General features: G+C 43.2%; 1 protein-coding gene and 1 non-coding gene across 2 annotated transcripts; both read left to right on the forward strand.

Moving 5' to 3' along the window:
* Positions 1-10,651: 10,651 nt before the first annotated feature.
* On the forward strand, positions 10,652-11,593 carry LOC132584008 (olfactory receptor 6E1-like). The gene has a single exon (XM_060255776.1). It carries the CDS (start codon positions 10,655-10,657, stop codon positions 11,591-11,593), a length of 939 nt encoding a protein of 312 aa, XP_060111759.1. The 5' UTR covers positions 10,652-10,654.
* Positions 11,594-12,158: 565 nt separating this feature from the next.
* On the forward strand, positions 12,159-12,225 carry TRNAP-AGG (transfer RNA proline (anticodon AGG)). Its single transcript has one exon. It is a non-coding gene; the product is annotated as a tRNA-Pro (tRNA).
* The last annotated feature ends 1,101 nt before the right edge of the window (positions 12,226-13,326 follow it).

Raw genomic sequence — 13,326 nt, forward strand, 5'->3', positions numbered from 1 at the left:
TTCTCTCTCCGCTACACTTATATGTTATGTTTCTTAAAATAAATCCACCAGTATTGCTTTCTTAACTTAAAGCAAAGGCTCTCTGTGTGTCGTAACCATTAGACTAGGCCACGTTGTTGTGCTGAAGCTCAGAAAGAGCACTCTACTAAGTGAAAGTCAGGACGGCTGCCTGACCAGTCCAGCCATCCTATACCTGACGGGGGTGACCAACAGTAGCTCTCCAGATGTTTTTTGCCTACAACTCCCATCCGTCTCAGCCATCAGCCATGCTGGCTGGGGCTGATGGGAGTTGTAGGCAAAAAACATCTGGAGAGCTACTGTTGGCCATCCCTGCTATACTAGACCCGAAAGTATTTACAAGAAAAGGGATAGAAGTGGCCCTGTAAACTATTGTCCAATTAGCCTCCTTCCTGTTTAGGGCAAATTATATGCTAACTACCTTCTTCTTGGGTTGGGGAGTTAGAGGCCAGGGTCTTCCATGTTGGAGTGTGAACAAACTGGTTATCCAATTGTACCATAAGCTCACCTCATCAGCAAATATACATCATAAAAAAGGTGCAAGATTAAATGCTGTTTATTGATCTCTGGGCTAGATTTGACTCAGTATCTTGAGAGTGCTTTGTAACAAGGAGGCACTGACTACCTTACAGTAGCATCCCTACAGTGGGATCTGCATTTTCCTGACCTGAATTGGAAGCTACTGGTCAGAAACAAGCCAAGTGGAAACACTCTCTGTAAAAGCCAGAGAACTTCTCTGGGCTTGTCTGTCTGCATAAGGTTACAATATAGGCATCCTCCAGGTAAACTCCTTTCATTCCCCCCCTCCACCCATGATTGAATGTATAAGAACAATGGGTTTGCAGGTAAAGTATTGCTTATACCTTAATTGCTGGCTAGCAACTAATGGTTAATTTTCTCTTCCTTCCTGCTCCAACTAGGCATCTTTTTGTCTTACCTCGATGCTAATGCAGGCCACGTTGCACAAATCTTTTGCTTCTCTCCTGACTCCACCTCAGAGTATCGAAAGCAAATTGATATCAAACCTTAAGCCCATCGTGGCCCTTTCTGACAACCGTCAAGGTTCATTCACATCTTTTTTCTTGAACTGGGAATCCATTCAGGCTCCCAGGAAGGACCCATCAAGAGCCACCGCGGCCCCAGAAGGGTCTCCACCCCTCCAAGCACTATATAAACTGAGAGAAAACCCCTCTACAGTGTGCATTCTGTAGGCACCTTGTACAGTCTGTATCCCTCATTACTCTCTGTAATTGGGTCTGTTGGACATGTCACAATTGTGGTGCATGTCCCATCTCCATTTTCCTCTATATGGACTTCTGCACATCCAGGACAGGTGAATATTGGCTCTAAAAATCACTATTCCTCGCCACCATCTTCCGAGCCTCTTGATTGTGTGTGTTGTATTACTTGTATGTGTGCGATTGTATTTTTTACATATTTTTTTCTAAGTAAACATTTTTTAAATATTTTAGATCTGGAGTCCTCCTTCTGATACTGGACATTTGTATTATTGGTGGAAAGTTACCTGCCACAGGGCTTTCTCTTTTTTTTAAAGCAGGGGTTAGCAGGGGGTGTGGCCTGATATGCAAATGAGTTCCAGCTGGGCTTTTGCTGCAAAGTGCTGCGTGAAACAATGACGATGTCAGGGGTATGTGGCCTGATATGCAAATGAGTTAATAGGGATGCAATCCCTATTAAACTGCTTATTGAAAAGATTAATACTGTATCACCTGACACAAGGACTTAGGCAGAAATCATTCAGAGGATCAATGGCCCTCCATCAGGAACACCTCTGTCCTCATTGCCCTATCACTTAATATCCAACTTAAACCTATAAGGTGATTTCCAGATGGTATTTGACCCCTGCTCAACTTTCGCATTCTATTCCTAATATAGTTCCCTTTTGGTGGAAACTCTGTGGTCTAAGGGCTACCATTTTTCATAAATGGTGGGCTTGCCCCGTGATCACAACTTTTTTGGAAGCAGATCCTTAATGAAATATTTAACATTGATATTGACTTCAATAAAAAAAATAATGTTATTTATGAACAGCATGAGTGTCTACAGAATGGTTTCACATGGGTTGGATCCAGATTCATTTCTCCCACCATTGTAAGGTGGGAGAAAGCATCAGATTTTGCTCTTCCTTCTACTGATGGGAACATACGGTATCTTTTGACTCTCTCCGGGAATGTGGTGATCATTGTGGTCACACTGTCCGATCACCGTCTCAACACTCCAATGTATTTCTTCCTCCAAAATTTTGCACTATTGGAGATTGGATTCACCGCTTCCATTGTTCCCAAAGCATTATCCAATTTGGCCACTGGACAGAAGACTATCTCCATAGCTGGATGTTTCACACAGGGTTTTTCATATTTTTTTCCTGGAGAGCACAGAGTTTTTTCTACTGGCGGTAATGTCTTTTGATAGGTACATCTATGTGACATCTATCTATCTATCTATCTATCTATCTATCTATCTATCTATCTATCTATCTATCTATCTATCTATCTATCTATCATCTATCTATCATCTATCTATCATCTATCTATCATCTATCTATCATCTATCTTTCTGTCATCTATCATAACACAACAGTCTTTATGTATAAAAGGCAGATCAGTACTTTTATGTCTTCATTACTCTGAATTAATGCCCTAGTACAGTCATTTTAATGTAGTCCTCTGAGGTCAGTGGTCTTAGATTAGATTAACTATGGATAGGATTGCATTGTTAGTTTCCTACATTTTTATCTCTCCTTTTGTCTAAGGGGCTCAATACAGTTTACATAGCTCTTTTCTCATTCACCATACTCTCAGAACCAGCCTGTGTAGTAGAACATTTAGATTTCAGCCAAGAAGAACCTTAGAGACCAAAAACAGTCTCTGTGGGGTTTCTGGACTCCAGGAACTGCAGAACATGATGGCTACCCACTGAAACCTATGAAGTAGGTTAGGGTGAGAGACAGTGACTTGTCCAAAGTCAACCAAAAAACTTCATGATCCTGTGCAAATTTGAACCCTGTTCATAACCACCACACCAAGCCAGCTAGAACAGTCAATGTGGCTGAGGGATTAAGACGCCATAATGCTTCCTTTAACCTCTCCCTACGGTTACCCTTTTTTTGTGAGTGTGAAATGTGACAGTGCTCTGGAGGTACCATTGGTGGTTGGTTTTAAAACAGAAAAAGGGGAGTGGAGAATAGGGGTGGGATGTCCCCATAAGTCTGAACTCCAACCCACGGGACTACCACTATCAGAGAATGCAGAAAAAAAGAAGAGGATGATGACAATAAAGTGGAAATGACCCCTCAAGTTACTTGGTATAGTTTTGCTAGATGAAAAATGGTTCCATGTCCAATTGGTGGCTGTAGAGGCCATAGGTCATCGATGGAGCACTTGCTAGAATGAAGGAAATTCCCACCTTCCATCCAAAGTGTCTCAAGTCTCGGACAAACCTATGGATGTGATGGGTTTTTTCCACAGGTACAGTATAGTTGAACGGGACAGGTGGAGTCATATTCTGACCTAGGTTGTGAATATTGGATGAATATGGGATGAAAGGTTCTGAATATGAGATAAAAGGATGTTTACACATGATAATGCTGACCTCATTCCTAGACGAGTTACCCAGAATTACTTGGCAGATTTCTAAGACATTCAGATACCTAAGGTAAGGGGAAGGAGGCTAAGTTAAAGATAAAACAATTAATTGTTAGCAACTATTTTAGACATGGCAAATCCTACAGCCAAAATAAGAGGGAAGTTGGAATTTTGAATGGGAAGTCTTACTGCAAATTAAAGCACTTTACTTTTCTTCCCATCTCTTTGTTGGAATGTTTTTGAGATGCACTGGCCTCCTTATGGGACCTCCAAATACATCCTGCAGAGCAGGGGTTACTGTTGAGAAAGTCCATGTCCTCAATGAGGTTAGACAAACTTCTCATAATGGTTGAATCTCCAACAACTATTGGGAGAGATGGCCCATCAGGCTTGAGGGTCCTAGGCCATGATGTATTTATTTCCTTGATCTATGCTCTACCTTTCTCCCTAATGGGGATCCAAGGTAGCTTGGAAAGGAAAAAGGAAAGGTCCTCTGTGCAAGCACCAGTTGTTTCCGACTCTGGGGTGACGTTGCTTTCACAACGTTTTCACAGCAGACTTTTTACAGGGTGGTTTGCCATTGCCTTCCCCAGTCTTTTACACTTTCGCACTTTCAGGTCGTGAGCAGAGAGTTCAGATCACAGTACTGCTGCTTTACCACTCTGCGCCACAGGGACGCTCAAGGTGGCTTACAAGGTGGCTTTTTCTCCATTTTCTCCTCACAGCAACCCTGTGAGATAGGCTAGTCTAAGACCGTGTGACTGGCCTAAGGTCACCCAACAAAACTACCATGGCAAAGAGATGTTCCATGAGGCATTTGGTTGAGGACAGAGATGGTCCGGCACTCTCATACCCCAACCTCTCCCTTCATTTCTTTGTACCCCTCTACCCAGGGGGCTGGTGGAAACTGGAATCTTTCCATCATCTTGGAAATATATCTTGGATATAGTGTTGGAGTTTGTTTGTTTTTGTATGATTGTTTTAAGTATTTTCATGTTATTTTAATCCTATTCTATTCTAGTTGCCCTTTGATGTAAACCGCCTTGATCCCTGCTCGCAGTGAAAGGCAGTCTGACAAATCAGATGTAATAAACAAACAAATAAATAAATATTTATTCTAGAAAGTACTTCAAGATCTCATTTTGGAAGCCAAGCATAGCCCCAATATTTTGGCTTTTATCTAAGACTACTCTCCACATTTTGCTGTTCATTATTAGAAGGAACCTTTTCCTTGATAATTCGGTTATAACCACAAACAAAGAGAATAAAGAGGTTTAAACAAGTACACACAGGAATCATAGAATCATAGAGTTGGAAGGGACCTCCAGGATCATCTAGTCCAACCCCCTGCACAATGCAAGAAATTCACAAACACCTCCCCCTAAATTCACAGGATCTTCATTGCTGTCAGATGGCCATCTAGCCTCTGTTTATAAACCTCCAAGGAAGGAGAGCCCACCACCTCCCGAGGAAGCCTGTTCCACTGAGGAATCGCTCTAACGGTCAGGAAGTTCTTCCTAATGTTGAGCCGAAAACTCTTTTGATTTAATTTCAACCCATTGATTCTGGTCCTACCTTCTGGGGCCACAGAAAACAATTCTGCACCCTCCTCTAGATGACAGCCCTTCAAGTATTTGAAGATGGTGATCATATCACCTCTCAGCTGCCTCCTCTCCAGGCTAAAGCTGCCTTAGACTGAATATCAGATCCTTGGTCCATCAAAATTAGTCTTATCTACTCAGACTGGCAGTGGATCTCCAGGGTCTCAGGCTGAGGTCTTTCACCTCACTACCTACCAGGGCCTGAGGCTAAGGTCTCAGGCTGAGGTCTTTTACATCACTACCTACCAGGGTCTAAGGCTAAGGTCTCAGGCTGAGGTCTTTCACATCACTACCTACCAGGGTCTGAGGCTAAGGTCTCAGGCTGAGGTCTTTCACATCACTACCTACCAGGGTCTGAGGCTAAGGTCTCAGGCTGAGGTCTTTCACATCACTACCTACCAGGGTCTGAGGCTAAGGTCTCAGGCTGAGGTCTTTCACATCACTACCTACCAGGGTCTGAGGCTAAGGACTCAGGCTGAGGTCTTTCACATCACCACTATCTGCCTGTTCCTTTTAACTGGAGATGCCAGGGACTGAACCTGGGACCTTCTTGCATGACAGGCAGATGCTCTGCCACTGAGCCACAGTCCCTCCACCAACATTTACAATAAACTTTTACAAACTACTGATTTTAATATGTTTCACCGATAGGCACGGTAATCTTTGGTTTCAAGTGGATCATTATGAGAAGCTTGTCTGATCTCATTAAGAACATGGGCTTTCGCAACGGTAATCCCTGCTCTACAGAATGTATTTGGAGATCCCAAATGGAGTCCAGTGGATCTCAAAAACATTCAAACAAGGAGATGGGGGGGAGGGGAGTAAAATACTTTAATTTGCAGTAAGAGTTCACATTCAAAACTCCAACTTCCCTCTTGACATTTTGGTTATAGGATTTACCATGTCTAAAATAGTTGCTACCAATTAATTGCTGTTTTCTCATTCAGTGCTGGCCGGTGGGTGCATGGCGCCCCAGGCAGACTCCCTGTCCACCGCCCCACCACCACCGTGGCCGCCCTCCTCCCTGGCCGCACTCCATCACCCACCCAACTCCAGGCTAATCCTTATCCCGCCCGCCACCCCTGCCCTCCTCTCCTTTGCAGCACTGCAAGCCAGCACCATGCTCCGTCCCGCCCCCCCTGCAGGAGGAGAGTTCGCTCCCTCTCCTTTCTGGAACTGGGGGAACAAAGCCTCCTCTTGTGGGCCTTTCAAAGGATTAGAAGCCATGCCAGCCACATTGAAGCTGGTAAGGACCAGCCTTGGCTCAGCTGGGGGGGGGGGCGATGGAGCACAGCACTGGCTTGCAGCGCTGCAAAGGAAGGGAAGGAGGGAGGAAGGCAGCGGTGGGGGAAGAGGGAGGCAGGCAAACTAGGCATTTGCAATGGACACCGTAAGGGGGAGCCCAATTCGGCACCCCCCACCTCCCAGTGCCCTAGACAACCACCTAGTTTGCCTATTAGTGGAGCCGGCCCTGCTCTCATTAATAGCTTAGCCTCCTTCTCCTCACCCTACAGAAAGGTAGTAAATCCCAAATGTTCTCTGGCAGAGAGCTCCACCAAACGGGGGCCAGGTATGAGAAGGCATAACCTTTAGGTCCCCAAGTCAGCAAACAGGAAAACATTTGAAAATTAAAACAGCACTTAAAATATTATCTAAAACCTAAAACCAGGCCCAGATAGCAGCCACTGCCAAGTCCGCATTTTTTCATCTTAGGCGGGCAAGGCAGTTGGCTCCTTTCCTGGAGGACGGCGACCTGGCAACAGTGATCCATGCAACAGTCACCTCGAGGCTGGACTACTGCAATGCCCTCTACATGGGGCTGCCCCTGTGCCGAACCCGGAAGTTGCAGCTAGTGCAGAATGCCGCTGCCCGGCTGTTGTTAGGGCTCCCTAGACGGGAGCACATTCAGCCGGGGCTTCGGGGACTGCACTGGCTGCCGATAACATACCGAGTTCAGTACAAGGTGCTGGTTATGACCTTTAAAGCCCTTTATGGCCTGGGACCTGCCTACCTTAGGGACCGTCTCTCCCCACATGTTCCCCAGAGAGTGCTGAGATAGGGGTCTCAGAACCTTCTTATAATCCCTGGGCCAAAGGAGGCCCATCTGAAAGCAACCAGAGACAGGGCCTTTTCGATTGCAGCTCCTTGTTGGTGGAATCAGCTCCCGGAGGAGGTGAGGGCCCTGCGGAACCTTGAACAGTTCCGCAGGGCCTGCAAAACAGCCCTCTTCCGGTTGGCAAATAATTAATTGTTATCGGAATGCCTGAATATTCAAATCTCGAACAACAGATTATTGAATACTGGAATACTGAAGAATTGATTTAAGAAAAGGTAGCATAGTACATATTGAAGTGAGTTTTATGTGTTTTTATGTATTTATTGTATAATTATTAATGTATTTTAAACTGACTTTGTTAGCTTTTTATGTTGTAAGCCGCCCTGAGCCCACCTCGGTGGGGTAGGGCGGGATATAAATCGAATAAATAAATAAATAAATTCAATAAAAAACATATAAAGACATAAACACATATGAGCATATTTTGAGCCAACTATCAGACACATCCTAAATGTTGCGCTCCTTGGGGAAGCACAGCTGAAGTCCCTTGTGTGGCCTGACAAACAAAGTGCTAAACCAATCTCACATATGCTTTGCAAAGGCCATTAGTTTAGAGGGAGAGTTGCGTAGCACACTACCAACAGGAGACTGCTGGCTCCAATAGATGGGTAGGATAAACGTTCAGTTTGTGAGCTGAGAAAGTCAAGGGCAATGGAAGGCATCAAGAATGTTACAGACTCAGTCTTGTGGAGTGAAGCTTCTGCATCCATTCATGTAGTGTGGGTAGCTTCATCTCAGTGGCCTCCATCAGGTCCTTTCTTAGCTGCAGGGGCTTCTTTGTTATCTGAAGAAACAAGAGCAAAGAACAAAACACTGGGAGGTCAAAAAACAAGAAGAAGAAGACCGTAGATTTCTCTGAATCTCTCTGATTTCTCTGATTCTCTCTGGATCAGAGTCTCCGAGCAGCTTACAATCACCTTTATATTCTTTCCCCACAACAGACACCCTGTGAGGTAGGTGAGGCTGAGAGAGCTCTCACAGAACCTGCCCTTTCAAGGACAGTTCTGCAAGACCTGACCCAAGGCCATTTTGGCAGCTGCAAGTGGAGGAGTGGGGAATCAAACCTGGTTCCCCCAGATAAGAGTCCGCATACTTAACCACTACACCAAACTGGCTCCAAAACAACCCAAAACTAACACACACCCCTAAAAATGCATGTATCCTTTGGTAACTAGGATTGCAAGTGGCAAGTATTTTGCTGTATGTGTGTGTGTGTGTGTTAAGTACCATCTAATAGCTTCTGACCTGGCAACCTTGAATTAATGACCTACAAAAATATCCTATCATGAACAGCCTTGCTCAGTTCTTGCAAATTTAGGGCTATGGCTTCCTCTGATAGAATTAATCCATCTCAAGTCAAGTCTTCCTCTTTTTTGCTGCCTCTCAATTTTCTCAACATGATTGTCTTTCCCAGTAACTCTCGTTTTCTCATAATGTGGTCAAACTATGATAGCATCAAACTTCTAGGGAGAGTTCAGGCTTGACTTGATCTAGAATCCATTTATTTTTTGATCTCCATAGTATCTACAAAACACTCCTCCAACACCATTGCTACTGAATCAGCTTTCTTCCCATCAGGTGTCCTCATTGTCCAATTTCCAAACTCATACATAGTAATGGGGAATACTATAGCATAAGATATCTTGATCTTAATCACCAGAGATACGTCCTTACAATTATGGATATTTTCTACTCCTCTGCCCAATTTTGCTAGGGAATATGAGGAGTTTATGATGGCATCATAAAAAGAGTTAGTCCTTCTAAGTAACTGAAATTAATGGAAATAGAATGGTGTAACTTGGCTCACAATGGTCCTGTTAAGGTGTTACGTTTTGTATTTGTTATCTGGGATACAACTTTGTGGGATTTTATTTTTATCTAGCCACAAGGTAGTAATAGTACTCACTTTGGCTCTCACTGGATCTCTATTTACTCTAAATAAAGATCAAGTGAGAGCCAAAGTAAGTAATATTACTATCTAGTGGTTAGATACGAATAAAATTTATATAATCTAAATAACATTTATTTAATCTAAATTATTAATCTAAATTAATTTAAATTGTTAAGGGACGGACAGATATCTGACACAGATGATCTTTCTAGGTAACCTGTCATTTTTGTTTCTTTCTCCAAAAAGGCTTTGACACCACTTGAAATCTTCTGGAAGCTATAATGCTGAGCACCACCTAATCCAATTAAACCTGCAAAACATTCTGTATTCTACTCTAAACCTGAAGATCACAGTCCTTCCCTCATGGTGTGAAACATGTATTTTTCTTACCCTGCCCACACTTGCTGTTCAGTGGAGATTTCTCATACTGAATATACAATCTGATTTAAAAAAAAAAAAAAAAAAGTTTTGAAGACCTAATCCAATTAAGTCTGCAAAGTCCAATTTAGTCTGTATGGACTCACTATGTGTTGTGCACTTTGCATCCCTGTGAGAAAGGCTGACTATAAATAATGGAAATAAAATTAATAAAATAAAAGGGAAGGTTATGTGCATATGTCTGCTGGACATTAGGCACTTGTCAGGAGCACAAACCTTTTTTTTTTCTCAGCATATAGGATGAGCCTGGTCTAGGAAAGGGGCTCTAATTGAGGAACCAGTGTTAAATTATAGAGATTAAGTAATTAAGAGATGGGGATTGTCCATCCCTTTGTTAGGAAGGACAAAAGGAAATACTTATACATACTGGGAGTGATTACAATCTGGAATTCACTACCAGAGATGTAGTGAATGCCACAAGGATAGACAAAGTTAAAAGACGATTAGATAGTTTTGTGAAGGGTTCATCTATCAGTGGCAACTAGTTACAGTGACTAAGGAAAGGAAAGGAAAGGCCCCCTTTGCAAGCACCAGTCATTTCTGACTCGGGGGTGAAGTTGCTTTCAGTGGCTAAAGGGAACCTCTATTTTCTGAGGCAATCAAGCACTGAGTCCCATTGCCAGGAGGCAACTTCAGGGGAAAATCTCAGCCTCTGTAGCCTGTTGTTGGCCATCCAAGAGGAACTGGTTGGCCACTGTGTGAGATGGGATGCTGCACTAGATAGATCCAGCAGGGCTCTTGTGGCAGAATGTGCTAGGAGGACAGGGCAAAATAGGGTCTGTAGAACACAGCAATCATGTTTGTCCACACCTCTTCTTATATTCTTATGATAATACTTGATTGATATTTGTCTAATACAGCAAGTCAATTATTGACTGTAGTAGCTATGGCCATGTTGATTTAAAATCAAAAAGTTGTATTAATTTAATACTATACAACTAACTACCCATTTACCTTCATTTTCTTTTAGGCAAGTGTCAAAACGATGAACAGCACCATGGTGAGGGAATTCATACTCATGGGCTTTACGAATAATCGTAAGCTTCAGATCTTGCTCTTTCTTCTACTGATGGGAACATACCTTTTGACTCTCTCCGGGAATGTGGTGATCATTGTGGTCACACTGTCCGATCACCGTCTCAACACTCCAATGTATTTCTTCCTCCGAAATTTTGCACTACTGGAGATTGGATTCACCACTTCCATAATTCCCAAAGCAATGGTCAATTTGGCCACCGGACAGAGGACTATCTCCATAGCTGGATGTTTCGCAGAGTTCTTTTTGTATTTTGTCCTGGGGACCACAGAGTTTTTTCTACTGGCAGTAATGTCTTTTGATAGATATGTGGCTATTTGCCACCCTCTTCGTTACGCCACCATAATGAATAGCACAATATGCTCACTGCTGGTAGGTTTCTCTTGGGCTGGGGGCTTTTTGCTAATTCTGGGTCCAACAATTGCTTTAACTCAGATGCCATTTTGCGGCCCAAACACTATAAACCATTTTTTCTGTGACAATGGGCCACTGCTCAAACTCGCATGCAGAGACACAAGTTTTCTGGAGCTCATGGATTTCTTCATTGCCGTACTCTCTCTTGTTGGGACTTTGATAGTAACTGTTGTCTCCTATGCCAACATTATTTCTAGCATTTTGCACATCCCATCAACTCAAGAGAGGCAGAAGGCTTTCTCCACTTGCTCCTCCCATATTATTGTTGTCTCCTTGTTCTATGGTAGCTGTATCTTTATGTATGTTAGGCCTGCCCAAAGCGTAGGGTTTGATTTCAACAAAGGAGTCTCCATTTTAAACACTGTGGTGACACCTTTGTTGAACCCCTTTATCTACACTCTCAGAAACAAGCAAGTACATGAAGCTCTCAGAGATGCCAAAAGAAAGATTTGTATTAGAAATTGGGGGAGCTGATGAATGGATAACAGAAAGCAGGAAAGGATTGTTAGAAGACTCCTTGAAGCTCCTCCAAATATCTTGGAAGTGTGGCTTTTTCTGGATTTGTGTCAGGGTTCTATGTCAACTATCAAGTCAAAGGCTTTGAAAGGAAATTGTTTTTCCAACTTTATGAAACAACACTATCCATACTCCCTCTGGGCATATTCAAAGTAGATCCCCTTTGATGGCTCCTTTATTTATGGTCACTGATGCTTCGGGGTTAATTCCAGGTTCCTGGAGGCAGGTGATTGTGGTATTTGTTAGAAGAACAGACTGTTGTCGTTTCTTCATCAATTCTCCATTACTACAAACATCATAGAGCAAGCTAGATAGCTAGGACAATATCAATCTCCTTCCTGTCTGCTCAGTATTTACAAAAAAAAAGGAATAGAAGTGGCCCTGTAAACTATTGTCCAATTAGTTTCCTTCCTGTTTAGGGCAAATTATATGCTGACTACCTTCTGAGTACCTGGAGAGCTAGTTTGGTGTAGCTGTTAAGTGTTCAGCCTCTTATCTGGGAGAATCGGGTTTGGGGAGGGACGGTGGCTCAGTGGTAGAGCATCTGCTTAGGAAGCAGAAGGTCCCAGGTTCAATCCCTGGCATCTCCAATAAGGGTCCAGGCAAAAAGGTGTGAAAAACCTGAGCTTGAGACCCTGGAGAGCCACTGCCAGTCTGAGAAGACAATACTGACTTTGATGGACCAAAGGTCTGATTCAGTATTAGGCAGCTTCATATGTTCATATGATTTCCCACTCCTCCACTTGCACCTGCTGGGATGGCCTTGGGTTAACCATAGCTATCGCAGGAGTTGCCTTGAAAGGGCAGCTGCTGTGAGAGCCGTCTTAGCCCCACCCACCTCCAGGGTGACTGTTGTGGGGGGAGAAGATATAGGAGATTGTAAGCCGCTCTGAGTCTCTAATTCAGAAAGAAGGGCAGGGTATATATCTGCAGTCTTCTTCTTCTTAGGCTGTAGACTTAGATGCTAGGATCTTCCATGTCAGGGTGTGAAGAAATTGGTTATCAATTATATCATATTCACATTGGTTATCGATTATATCATATTCACATCTAAGTTCACCTGGTCAGCAGATATACGTCACAAAAAAGATGCAAGACCACATGCTATGTTTATTAATGTGAGATACATTTGACACAGTATCTTGAAAGTACTTTATAAAAGGAGGTACTGCCTACTTTATGTGTGTGTCATTGTATTTTTACATATTTTTTGGAGTAAACGTTTTTAAGTATTTTAAATTTGGAGTCTTCCTTCTGACACCTGAACTTTGTATTATTGGTGGAAAGTTCCCTGCTCCAAAAATAGCTCTGCCTAAAGTCTTTTGTTGTTCAGTTGCACAGTTGAGTCCAACTCTTTGAACCCCATGGACAAAGTCACGCCAGGCCCTCCTGTCTTCCACCATCCTCCGAAGTCTGCTCGAATTCGTGTTTGTTACATCAGTAACGCTGTCCAGCCATCTCATCTTTTGCCGTCCCCTTCATCTTTTGCCCTCTATCTTTCTCAGCATCAGGATGTTCTCCAGTGAGTGCTCTTTTCTCATTTGGTGGCCAAAATATTTGAGCTTCAGCTTCAGCATCTGACCTTCCAGGGAACAGTCAGGGTTGATTTCCCTTAGGACTGACTGATTTGATCTTCTTGCAGTCCAAGGGACTCTCAAGAATCTTCTCCAGCACCACAGCTCAAAAGCATC

This window comes from Heteronotia binoei, chromosome 15 (assembly GCF_032191835.1).
Source record: "Heteronotia binoei isolate CCM8104 ecotype False Entrance Well chromosome 15, APGP_CSIRO_Hbin_v1, whole genome shotgun sequence".
Taxonomy (NCBI): domain Eukaryota; kingdom Metazoa; phylum Chordata; class Lepidosauria; order Squamata; family Gekkonidae; genus Heteronotia; species Heteronotia binoei.

Excerpts from the sequence above, each read along its gene's own strand:
- LOC132584008 (XM_060255776.1), top strand. The coding sequence starts at position 10,655 with ATGAACAGCACCATGGTGAGGGAATTCATACTCATGGGCTTTACGAAT.